A 12,553-nucleotide genomic window follows, 5' to 3' on the forward strand; every position below is an offset into this window, starting at 1 on the left:
AGGAAGCAGAAGAGAAGGCGGAGATTCTCAGGGACCGATTCCGCCTCTCCGCCGTCTCCATCGTCGAATCCGAGGGTTCGTTCGAAAAAAAAATCTCAGATCCCTTCTTTCTATTTTTTTTAATTCAAACTTTGAGATCATCGATGCATTTGTTTTCCCCGAGCAGTCAAGAAGCAGGGAATGGAGATCGCGGAGCCCGTTGTCGCTTGCGTTGCTGACCTGGCGTTTAAATTCACTGGTCCGCTCTCAAAACCCTAACCCTTGTCTTTATTTTCTTCGAATTTGCGGTAATTTTGACTGAATCCCACAGCTGAAACCGTCAATGGTTAAGAGACAGATACTAATTTTTTTCAATTTAAAGAATTTTTTATGATGATTACCTCTTTAAAACTAAGGTGGCGCAAATTCGAGAAGATGCACATATAGATTGTTTGATGAGTAGTAGCCATGAATCAATAGGTTCGTTTTCGTTTTCTTTAGAGCAAAATTTTATGACAGTGTACCGAAAGCAATCTGCTTTCTCGTCCCTTTTGATTGAAACATTGTGGAGTAACACTTTCTGTCAATCCGCAAACTAGTATCTTCCTCTGTTCTGTATAATGCACTGGCTCAAATAAATGGTATGTAGCTTAGGCAAGGTTGCAAGTTGATCGTGGTAAATCTGACCGGTTGAAGGAAACCAAAGCTATCTAGAGTTTGCGTAAGAGAATTGTGGGATTACAATCAGTTTGACGTGGTGTCCATTTGCAATTGATGTGGGTTGAAATTATCAAGAAATGTACTCCCACTTGATTCAAATATGTTTCTCCTAGACTGGGAGGGTGAAAGTAAGATCTCCGGCTCCTTCAATTCGTAAGCCATTTAGATCTGAGATTGTTTTTGTTCATAATCATTCTAAGATATCCAGAATGTGGAAACGCAGAAGAGACCGTTCTTAGTTTTATTGTCCATGCATCATGCGAATGGATGATCAAACTTAGTAGGTTTAGGCGGCTACTGTAAGATACAAAGATCAGTATGGACTTGCATATTTTTCGAAAGTGATAATTAAGAAATCAAACTTATGGTTATGAAAAGTATGTGACCACAGGGATATTGTTATGTTTCAACAGGATGCATGTGAGGGTGAAGTAGTGTACAAATCTGTATCATAAGCTTTTCCCTTTGTGACCTGGCAGACTGGACTCATGATGATAGCAAAAAGTTTCTCCATCTGTGGCTAGTATTATTTCGTTTACACATTGTCCTCAAGAGCTCCATCATGAAAATCCCTAATAACTTTCACTTTCATCGAAACTTTAAATGTGGAGTTGAATGTCTTTGAAGGGATAAGTCGTCTACCCGATAAATTCACTTGAGTTAAATTAATCAACAAGCTTGAACTCCTACTCAGTGCATCTGCTGTTGTGTTAAAACACTAGATTTTATGCTTAATACCAAAGTATATTGTTCCAAATACCTTGCCACATGGCATACATTTTGTTGATAGTCTGAATAAATAAATAAAATACTTCAAGCTGATGTTGGTAACATAACAGAAGAACATATGCTGGTAATAATAGAAATCTACCTTGTAGAATTTCTTCATCTGTCGCTAACTTCTCTTTGACCCTTTTCTTGTCATCTTCGTGTATTCTGCAGCTCATCCCTCAACACAATTGCACCTCCTTTAGGTTTGTAAGCCCCAAATGTAACATGTTTCTCCACAGAGTTATTACCCAAATCAAGGATTTTCTGGACATCGTAAACCCAAAATGTTATGAGGATTAGATATCAAGATTTGCTTTTGAAAGTAGGGATTTGATTTCATCTGATACTCTTTGGAGTTTTCATTTTGCCATCCAAATTGCCTTCCACGGGCAACATACCCTTCTTCCTCATGACTGGAATCGTTGTCTCCTGCTTGCCATTGTATATGCTGATTGAAGTATGGACATCTTCTTATTGCTGCCTCATCTTTGTCTGAATTGAAATCTTCTTATTGCTGGTGATTGGAGCTTGGACTAGGTTAAGACGTGCAATTACTCTTCGCATAATCATGATTTCTGTCGCCATCCGGATCCAAAATTTCAACCCTTCTGTCAAAACGTTTGGAAGTGTACATCAACATTCGCTAGAAAGCATCAAACTGGCTAACAGGCCTTGCAAGCTTAGTTTGTCACTATATTCATGCTTAGCACCTTTCATCTCCGGGAGATAGCCTTGTCTCTGAAGCCACTTGACATAGATATGAAGAAATAATGCCTAGTATATCTTTTTCTAACTCCAGAAACTTCTAGATAAATCAAACCTGGAAATTCGCCAGAACATAAGGAAAGATATAATCCAATATGCCTCTGATACCACTTGACTGGTGGGAATGCCAGATACTAATTCAACCTACTGAACCTTCTATAACCTGTCGATGTCATCTTGTATAAGATGCAGGGTGTTCTTCATTTTATAATCATTGACAGGCTTAGTCCTTTTAATATTTCAGCTTTTTGCACATTTACATCTCTAACCAATGATCAGTTCTTATCTTATTGCTCAAGATTTTTTTTTTGTCATTTTTTTAATTCTTTTGCAAAAGCAGAACAGTTGGCTAGGGATGTGGAGTTGTTTGCACAACATGCTGGTCGTAAATCTGTCAACATGGAAGATGTCATAATATCAGGTATGTGATCTAATCGCCTTTAAACTCATCTAGCATCAATAGTTTTTGCATGGCCTTAGCAGAAATTGCTTTATGTGGTATTATTAACTATATGGAGTTTACCTTTAATAATGCAACCGCAACACGAAAAAAATATAATAAATAAATAAAGAAGCTTTTATCCAAATTTTTGGGTTAACTAGCTTATCTTCTCCGATTACTTACAATTACCGTATTCTGCTTAATTGTTCGCCACCTAGTTCTCTTTGGGCCACCTCTAGTCCTTGTTCCATTAACTATAATCTTGTCCTACGCGATGCGATTAATGGCCTTCCATTATGACAACGTTGTTTTTCGCCCTTACTATTGAACCTTAACTTCTCTTGATCCTCTGATAATTACCATTTGATCAATTTCTAATCACTGTTTGTCAGTTAATTTTATCGATCCATGCATACTAATTCTGTTAACCATCATATCAGTTCCATGATATTTATCTTGTAAATTCTCTGTCACCAACTTTTTGAGACGTAATTTCGATTCACGTGTACTAATTCTGTTAACCATCATATAAGCTCCATGATATTTCTTTATCATGTAAATTCTCTGTCACCAACTTTTTTGGGACATAATTTCGATTTCAGCTCATCGGAATGAACACTTGGTTGGCTTGTTAAGATCGTTTGCTCAAGAATTGAAAGGAAAAGAACCAGCAATTGAAAAGAAAAGGAAGAGGTCTTCAAAGAAGAAGCAATCCCCAGATGAAGGAGAATTTTCTGCTTTGTAGTTCATGTTTACATTACTTATAATGCTATTGAAGTAATTTGCGTGGTTGATATATATATGTAGAGAAATACTCCATCCTAAGACAAAAAAATTTGTGTGTTTCTCCAACTTTATTTCAGACATCTATGAATGTATCTGTATGTTAATAGGTTGATTGTTGGCCTTTGGTTGAAAAATATAGGAATAACACTTTATCCACTGTAAACATATTAGTTCTTGATTAAAATATTATCCAACTATATTTCAGATATTTATGAATGTATTTTAAAAAATTAGGGGCATTCCGAGAATTGAACTCGGGACCTCTCGCACCCTAAGCGAGAATCATACCACTAGACCAAATGCCCTTGTTGACATTTTTTTTCTACAGGAGAATAATGTACAAAAGAGACGGCCCACTGTTAGACAGGCCATTTGTGAATATTTGTGGACTCTGGGTAGTATAATTTACACCTGAAAGGCCCATTATCTTGGCCCACAGTCCAAGAGAGAAAATCTTATTGAAAATTAGTGCGAACGGCTAAATGTACGAATGCAACGTCACTATTGAACCAGTACGGTCAACTAATCAATACGTAGTAAATGCAATAATCAACTTCGAAATTGATGTGATGACATGTGTGGTCACTTTCTTGTTCCTTCCTAAATAATTTTCTATATAGAGGCACATCTCCGACCACATCTCTAATCACACTTCCTCTTTATCTATAGTGACAGTGGGCCATACATGATATTTTAAAACAATATCATGCAATGCCCACTATCACTATAGATAGAGAGGGAGTGTGGTTGGAGGTGTGCCCCCTAGTGAGACTCTTTTCTATAAAGGATACTCTACGGTATTTGGAAAATTAAATATTAATTTGTCATAGAAGTCCCTCAGCAGAGTATGGAAAATCATTCATGCATCAAGCAACACCGGAGCTATATAGTTCAATGGTGTCTCAAGACACCATTTAATTGCCTATGTTGTAGATAATTTTTTATGAGTTTTTCTATAGAGTGCCCATGGGCACTCTATAAGAGAGGAGAGAGATAAAGAGAAATGATTGGAGAGTGTTAGAATATATGTTAATATATTTTGTATTAGGCAATTATATTAGTAATCTTGTATATTTGTTAGGAGTATATTTAGTCCCCATAATTGTAGCCTAAGATTACGTAATTGTAGCCTAAGATTAGTCTTGTACTATGTGTATATAAGCCTAATCAAGTGAATGGAATAATCAAGGAATTAACTTCTTTCATGGTATCAGAGCCCTAGGGCACGATTCTCTCCTCTCCTTCCTCATTCTCTCCTCTCCTTCCTCTTCCGCGGTGCCCTAGGTCATCTCCATCTCCATCTCAGAATTCTCATTCATGTCTTCCTCCATGGCTGACTCTAAAAACTCCTTTCACCCGGCCCTTGCTGTGTCAAACATCAAGAACCATATCTCTATTACTCTTGAGATGGAAAACGTCCAGTATTCGACATGGGCGGAACTTTTCAAAATCACCGCTCGTTCTCACCGTGTAATCCACCATATCATCACGCCGGAGAAAGGGACCGTTAAGGCTCCGGAGACTGATGCTGAGAAGGAGTTGTGGTCAACTCTTGATGCTACAGTTCTCTCTTGGATATATGCTACAATATCCAATGATCTTTTGCACACCATTATTGAACCCGATGCGACGGCAATGGAGGCATGGAACCGTCTATGTAACATCTTCCAGGATAACAAAAACTCAAGGGCGGTGGCTCTTGAGCAGGAGTTCTCAACCACAAAAATGGAGGATTTCCCGAATGCCTCTGCGTATTGTCAGCGCCTCAAGGTATTAGCCGATCAATTGAAGAATGTTGGGGCTCCTGTATCAAACAACCGTCTCGTCCTTCAAATGGTTGCAGGTCTCACTGAAGCATACAAGAATATTGGTACGTTACTTCGTCAAAGTAATCCTCTTCCCCCTTTTTATGAAGCACGTTCTAGTCTCTGTCTCGAAGAAAAGGGATTAGCAAATTCGATCTCCACCGCCTCTGCCATGGTTGCTGCTAGGGAAGTAGATGATGCTTCCGATAATTATTCCCATCATAATAATCATAATCGTAATAATGGTGGAAAGAAAGGGAATAATAAAAACTACGGCAACAAAAACCGCGGAGGTGGCCGCGGTGGTGGTGGCGGCAAAGGTGGAAGCAACCGCTCAGGGGGTGGCGGCGGTGGTGGACAGCAGCACTCCGGCCAGCAGGTCCCGCAGTGGTTCCAGGCAGTTGGGCAGCAACAACCTTGGTCTTGGCCGTTCATGCCTTGGGCTATTCCTCCATGTCCCTATCCTACTTCTTCTTGGGCCAGGCCCAATGCACCAAGGCATGCTGGAATTTTAGGATCACGCCCACAACAGCAGCAAGTTTACTCTGCAGCAGTTCAACCAACGCCCACGGATATCGAGGCAGCAATGCACACCCTCGGTCTCACTCCTCCGGATCCGAATTGGTACATGGACACCGGTGCCACTTCCCACATGACTTCCGGGCAAGGTAATCTCACGTCTTACTTTAATTTGAGCAAAAATCGTGGTATAATTGTTGGTAATGGTCATACAATTCCAATTCATGGTTATGGTCACACGAACTTGTCTCCCCCGAACCCTCCCCTATCCTTGAAAAATGTTCTTCATGCTCCTCAAATTATTAAAAACTTAGTTTCAGTGCGGAAATTTACAACTGATAACTCGGTTTCTGTTGAATTTGATCCTTTTGGGTTTTCTGTGAAGGACTTTCAGACGGGGATGCTTCGAATGAGATGTGAGAGCCGGGGTGAGCTTTATCCCATCACCACCACCTCAAATCAAGCCACTTCCCCATCTACTTTTGCGGCTTTATCACCATCATTATGGCATGAACGTTTGGGTCACCCGGGAGCACCTGTTTTTAACTCCCTTAGGCTAAATAAATTTATTGAGTGCAATCAAACTCGTAATTCCCATGTTTGTCACTCTTGTCCTCTTGGAAAACTTGTTAAGTTGCCGTTTGTTTCTTCAAATTCATGCACTATTATGCCATTTGATATTATCCATAGTGATCTTTGGACATCTCCTGTTTTGAGCTCTTCGGGCCACAAATATTATATGTTATTGGTGGATGATTTCTCTAATTATTTGTGGACATTTCCTTTGTCGAAAAAATCACAAGTTTTTTCCACTTTTCTAGCCTATAGAGCTTTCATCCGTACCCAATTTGAACGGGAAATAAAGAACATTCAATGTGATAATGGTAGAGAATTTGATAATGGGCCTTTTTGGGAGTTTTGCAAGGTTAATGGTTTATCTTTTCGCTTATCTTGTCCTCATACTTCGTCACAAAATGGAAAAGCCGAAAGAAAAATCCGAACCATTAACAACATCACTCGTACTTTATTAGCTCATGCATCTTTACCTCCTTCGTTTTGGCATCATGCATTGCAAATGGCAACATACCTTCTCAACATTCTTCCAAGTAAACAATTAGCCTATCAATCCCCCCTCCAACTTCTATATCGAAAAGACCCTTCGTATTCACATTTACGAGTTTTTGGTTGTTTATGCTATCCCTTAATTCCTTCCACTACCATAAACAAACTTCAACCTCGTTCCACTCCTTGTGTCTTTTTGGGTTATCCATCTAATCATCGTGGTTACAAATGTTATGATTTATCCTCTCAAAAAATCATCATATGTCGCCATGTATTTTTTGACGAAGCCCAATTCCCGTTTGCTAAAATCCACACTCCACAATCTCATACCTATGATTTCTTGGATGATGGGTTGTCTCCATATGTCATTCACCATTGGGCTTCTCAATATGGCCCAAACACTAAGCCCCTTGCTGCCCCTAATCAGCTCAGTCAGCTCCCCCTTGCTCCTGAGCCCAATTCACCAGGCCCATCATCCCCCTTGCTTGACCAACCTGGCAGCTCTACTGGGCAGCCCACTTCGCCAGGCCCAGCGAGTGGCAGCAGTCCACCGCCAGCTCTTTCCTCTCAGGCCAGTCCTATTCCAGCTCAAAGACCGATTACCCGCAGCCAACGAGGGATCTTTAAACCCAAGAAACAATTTAATCTCAACATAACTGTGAGTAAATCCCCGTTGCCTCGTAACCCCGTGTCGGCCCTTCGTGACCCGAATTGGAAAATGGCTATGAATGATGAATTTAATGCTCTTATTAAAAATAAGACGTGGGAGTTGGTGCCCCGTCCACTTGATGTTAATGTGATTCGTTCAATGTGGATTTTTAGTCATAAAGAAAAATCTGATGGCACTTTTGAGCGGCATAAAGCCCGTCTTGTAGGTGATGGAAAAACTCAACAGGTGGGTGTAGATTGTGGTGACACCTTTAGCCCGGTGGTCAAACCGGCGACGATTCGCACTGTTCTCAGTTTGGCCCTCTCAAAAGCATGGCCCATTCACCAACTTGATGTGAAAAATGCTTTCTTACATGGAGAACTCAAAGAAACTGTGTATATGCATCAACCCGTTGGATATCGGGATCCAGATCGTCCTAATCATGTATGCTTGTTGAAGAAATCTTTGTACGGGCTCAAACAAGCCCCTCGGGCTTGGTACAAGAGATTTACTGACTATGTTTCTTCTCTTGGGTTTTCTCACAGTACTTCTGATCATTCACTCTTCATTTACCGTAAAGGTAATGCTACAGCATACATTCTTCTATATGTGGATGATATTATTTTGACAGCTTCCTCTGAGACTCTTCGCAAGTCTATCATATCTCTTCTTAGCTCAGAATTTGCTATGAAAGACTTAGGGCCATTGAGTTATTTCTTGGGCATCGCTGTAACTCGTCATGCAGGTGGTCTATTCTTATCTCAGAGGAAATATGCAGCAGAGATCATTGATCGGGCCGGCATGTCATCCTGTAAGCCTTCGCCTACTCCGGTTGACACCAAACCGAAGCTCAGTGCTAGTTCTAGCACACCATATGAGGATCCCTCTCATTATCGGAGCCTTGCAGGGGCTCTTCAGTATCTCACATTCACGAGACCCGATATTACTTATGCTGTGCAACAGGTGTGTTTATTCATGCATGACCCGAGGGAGGAACACATGCACGCTCTCAAGCGCATTGTGCGCTACATTCAGGGTACTCTTGATCATGGCTTACATCTATATCCATCTTCTACATCTACTCTCATTTCCTATACTGATGCGGATTGGGGTGGATGTCCGGATACCAGACGATCGACGTCTGGTTATTGTGTGTTTCTTGGTGATAACTTGATCTCTTGGTCCGCCAAACGGCAAGCTACCTTGTCACGTTCGAGTGCGGAAGCGGAATACCGGGGGGTTGCCAATGTGGTTAGCGAGTCTTGTTGGTTACGAAATCTTCTTTTGGAGCTTCATTGTCCTATTCGGAAAGCTACATTGGTGTATTGTGATAATGTTAGTGCGATATATTTATCTGGTAACCCTGTTCAGCATCAACGCACTAAACATATCGAGATGGATATTCACTTTGTCCGCGAAAAGGTTGTTCGGGGCGAAGTTCGTGTCTTACATGTTCCGTCTCGTTATCAGATTGTCGATATCTTTACGAAGGGCCTTCCTTTGGTCCTATTTGAAGATTTTCGGGACAGTCTCAGCGTACGACTACCTCCCGCTTCGACTGCGGGGGTGTGTTAGAATATATGTTAATATATTTTGTATTAGGCAATTATATTAGTAATCTTGTATATTTGTTAGGAGTATATTTAGTCCCCATAATTGTAGCCTAAGATTACGTAATTGTAGCCTAAGATTAGTCTTGTACTATGTGTATATAAGCCTAATCAAGTGAATGGAATAATCAAGGAATTAACTTCTTTCAGAGAGGAGATCCCAATGCAAATCAGGTAGGCCCCCCTCCTCAATCATCTCTCTCTATCTCTCTCCTCTTCTATAGAGTGCCCATGAGCACTCTATAGAAAAACCCTTTTTTTTATTTACTTTCCTTGATTTAGCATTTACCAATTGAGGAGCTAGAACTTTTATTTTGGAGGCCAAAAATCCAGGATACATAAACAAAATTTAGTAAACTCAGGTTATTTGTTAGACATTGATTGCACTTAAATACTCTATAGTTTATCCTAGTTTGCACTTATATACCCTCACTTATTTTTTGTAGCATTTATACACGCTAAAGTTTGTAAAGTTTGCACTTTAGTACCTCCAGTTATGTAAACATAAGAATTTCCCCTCGAAAATTCTCATGCCATACTCACTTAATTACTAATTTTAAAATATGGTAACTCCTTATATGTGTTAAATTTACTATTAAAACTATCAGAATCCTATTCCAAAACAGAATTCAAGTAGATTTAAAGTTCAATTACAGTAAGTTCAATAATAAATCCAACAAAAAGCAAGTGTTAAAAATTCTTAAATTAACATGTGATTATCGCATGAGAATTTTTGAAAAAATGATCATGCATAACATAGGGTATTAAAACATAAATTTTAAAAACTTTAGAGTTTATAAGTTCAGGTGAGGATATATAGGTGCAAAGCAGGGGAAACTATAGTACTTAAATGCAAGTGGGCATATTCTTAAGAAGGCTAACAATCACTCTGTGTATAACTATAAATTGCAAAATATAACTACGATCTATATATGTTAATTTCTTTCTTTTTTTTTTGGGTGGGGTGGGTAAACAAAAAAGTTTCTTTTACCGGAGAAAGAGGGAAGGAGAGAGAACGCGCGCGCGGGGTGAGGTCAGGGTTGGCGAGAGCTAGGGTTTGGGGCGGTGACGGGATCTTGCGGAGGAGAGAGCTCGCGGACGAGGGCGGCTAGGGCTTCGGGATTGACTCCGCGATCGCAGAGGGCGATGAGGAGGGAGAGGGTGTGCCGATCCAGCCCCGCTTCCAGAATGTTCGACATCTTGAACGCCAGATCCAGCGATTCCCTCGCGTTCCGGCCTGACTCCGTCGTTTCCATGCTCGCTCTTAAGCTCACCAGAGGCTCATCTGATCAGAAACAAAACCTACGTTGTTAGCCCCTCGGATCTTCAGATTAGTCCCTTACATGTTTGGAATTGGTCTGAAGGCCCTCAAACCTTACATAATTTTGCAAATTGTCGCTGGCCAGCTTTGGGATTTTTTTTAGAGTGCTGTAGGGATGGCAAATGGATGGTTTTGATTGGATTTTGGTTGGGTCATAAATGGGTGGGCATATTTATGATCACTTAACCATTTATGACTCATTTAGCACTTGCTAAATGCAGAGGCGTTGCTGACAATTTGGGGGCCCTGTTCTAAATTTGGGAGAAGGACTGGGAGGCGATGGACGGTGAAGAGGGAAGGTGGCGGAGGAAAGGGAGGAGGAGGCTTGGACCGTCAGATGGCATAATCGATTCACATAAAGTGCAAAAAAATTCCATTTGTTATTATTAATTCACAGTAAGTACTCAAAATCTCCATTTAGCAGGAACATAAAAATATTGAGAAAGATGAAACATTACCATGACAGGCAGAGGCGTGCCAATCCCGCAGAAATTGCATCTCTCCACCCAGTGCAGACCCCCGATGCAACGATAACAGTCCGACCATCACTGAGCGAAACAATCCTCAATAAGAGTTCCATTGGAAGATCCTTCCATCCATTCAAGGCCATTCCTTCCATGTTCCCCTTGCTATCACCAACCACGAGGTTACTAAACCAAAATCCAAATTCCCAGTCACTGGTCTCCCACTGACCATCTCAATTAAGCTCCTACACAAATAGGAAATAACCCAATTTGATCACCAATTTGTACCAAAAAAACCCACACGCGATAATCACAATTTCAAGGAAACACCCAACCGCAAATAATAAAAAAAACCGAATTTTTGCTAAAAAATAAACGGAAAAAATATGTCAGCTTTTTCTAGTTTAGCTAGAAATAACATTAAGAAAACAATGAGTACCCCTAAATTTGTCCAAAAACAAGACAATAATTATTTAAATCAAATCAAGGAAATAAACAGAAAGATAAAACTGCAAGAAATTTGAAATTGCACAAATAAAACAAGAGATTTATCAGCTACCAGCACGAAATCGAAGAAGAACCGCAATCGCTAGGGATTCCAAAGGGGCAAAAATGAGAATTTTTAGGTTTCAGCCGCCAGCTGGGGGTGGTTGCGGGTCTCGGGGTCTGGATCTAAGAAGTGGAGCGGGGGAGGAGGAGGAAGGCAAGGCGGCGGTGCTGGCGGCGGGATGAGGAGGTGGTGACGAGGGGAGAGGAGACGGTGGCGGTTGGGCTGGGGGCGGAGGCGCGGTGACCTGGTGAGGGCCTGAGGGGAGAGTTGAGGCGAGCAGGGGAGGGGAAGACAGGAGTGGGGGCCCCTCTCAAGTGGGGGGCCCTGTTCTGTGGAACCGCAAGAACCGCCTCAACGACTCCTTTAACGGCTGGCTCTGTCTATCTTATTATAGTTGATTCCAGTGCCACTATCCAAATAAAATTAGATTTATTTTTCGGAAATTAGACCTTTGTCTGTCAATAATTTTCAGTTTTTATGATTTAAATTTGATATCAATTGTAAGTTTGTAAATAATAAATTGTATGAAGTTCCAACCTTATTTTTTTTGCTACTTATAAAATAAATATAAGTTATACAATATTTGAACATTTTACCTGATATTAACATTATTTATTCATTATTTATAAAGTGATAAAGATATTTTTTGTTTATTAAGTAAAAAATAGCACGTATGCAAAAACTATGCTCTAAATTTATATGACATAAAATACAGTAAGCAAGGGAAATTTAATTTGAGTCCCATCTAATGATTTAATTTTTAACTTTGTAGTAAATATTTTTCTTTAATCCAGATTTTCATCATATCTCACGAGTCATGACATAGTTCTGTCATCGAGCTTATGACAAAAAAGAAGACACTTATAAAAGGGCAGTATCCAATTTTGTAGTTGACCCGTTTGGAAGAGCATCACTCCAAATTCCCCATGATACATGTTTTTAGATAGGCTCCCTTTATCCCCTATAAGTCCTTAAATCTTTAATCTTTGAATTTAGTCCTTACCTATTCATTTTTGAAATTACTCTTGATGGCACATTCCATCTTCTTATTGAGTCATTGTCTTGTCACTTTTTGAAATTAATTGAAAAGGATTATTTAGTGACCTCCGA

The 12,553-nt window shown here is 40.2% G+C and overlaps 3 protein-coding genes and 1 non-coding gene across 5 annotated transcripts in view; 2 read left to right on the top strand and 2 right to left on the bottom strand.

Moving 5' to 3' along the window:
- Nucleotides 1-3,567, top strand: part of LOC109823540 (MHF histone-fold complex subunit 1) — an 8,931-nt gene extending 5,364 nt beyond the window's left edge. Inside the window, exons 2-5 of the mRNA XM_020389818.1 lie at nucleotides 3-75; nucleotides 167-238; nucleotides 2,576-2,656; nucleotides 3,280-3,567. Of these exons, the coding sequence (XP_020245407.1) occupies nucleotides 3-75; nucleotides 167-238; nucleotides 2,576-2,656; nucleotides 3,280-3,422 (369 nt within the window). The 3' untranslated portion in view covers nucleotides 3,423-3,567. The remainder of the gene's footprint in view (nucleotides 1-2; nucleotides 76-166; nucleotides 239-2,575; nucleotides 2,657-3,279) is intronic.
- Nucleotides 3,697-3,768, bottom strand: TRNAP-AGG. Its single transcript has one exon. It is a non-coding gene; the product is annotated as a tRNA-Pro (tRNA).
- LOC109823103 (la-related protein CG11505-like) lies at nucleotides 5,166-6,421 on the top strand. Of its 2 annotated transcripts, none has more exons than XM_020389388.1 (2): nucleotides 5,166-5,936; nucleotides 6,173-6,421. In XM_020389388.1, exons 1-2 carry the CDS (start codon nucleotides 5,189-5,191, stop codon nucleotides 6,205-6,207), a joined length of 783 nt encoding a protein of 260 aa, XP_020244977.1. In that variant the 5' UTR covers nucleotides 5,166-5,188; the 3' UTR covers nucleotides 6,208-6,421. The 2 variants fall into 2 exon arrangements, with proteins under 2 accessions (XP_020244977.1, XP_020244978.1); XM_020389389.1 differs by having other exon boundaries at nucleotides 6,182-6,421.
- LOC109824227 (mitotic-spindle organizing protein 1A-like) lies at nucleotides 10,083-10,499 on the bottom strand. The gene has a single exon (XM_020390763.1). It carries the CDS (start codon nucleotides 10,362-10,364, stop codon nucleotides 10,143-10,145), a length of 222 nt encoding a protein of 73 aa, XP_020246352.1. The 5' UTR covers nucleotides 10,365-10,499; the 3' UTR covers nucleotides 10,083-10,142.

This window comes from Asparagus officinalis, chromosome 9 (assembly GCF_001876935.1).
Source record: "Asparagus officinalis chromosome 9, Aspof.V1, whole genome shotgun sequence".
NCBI classification, from domain to species: domain Eukaryota; kingdom Viridiplantae; phylum Streptophyta; class Magnoliopsida; order Asparagales; family Asparagaceae; genus Asparagus; species Asparagus officinalis.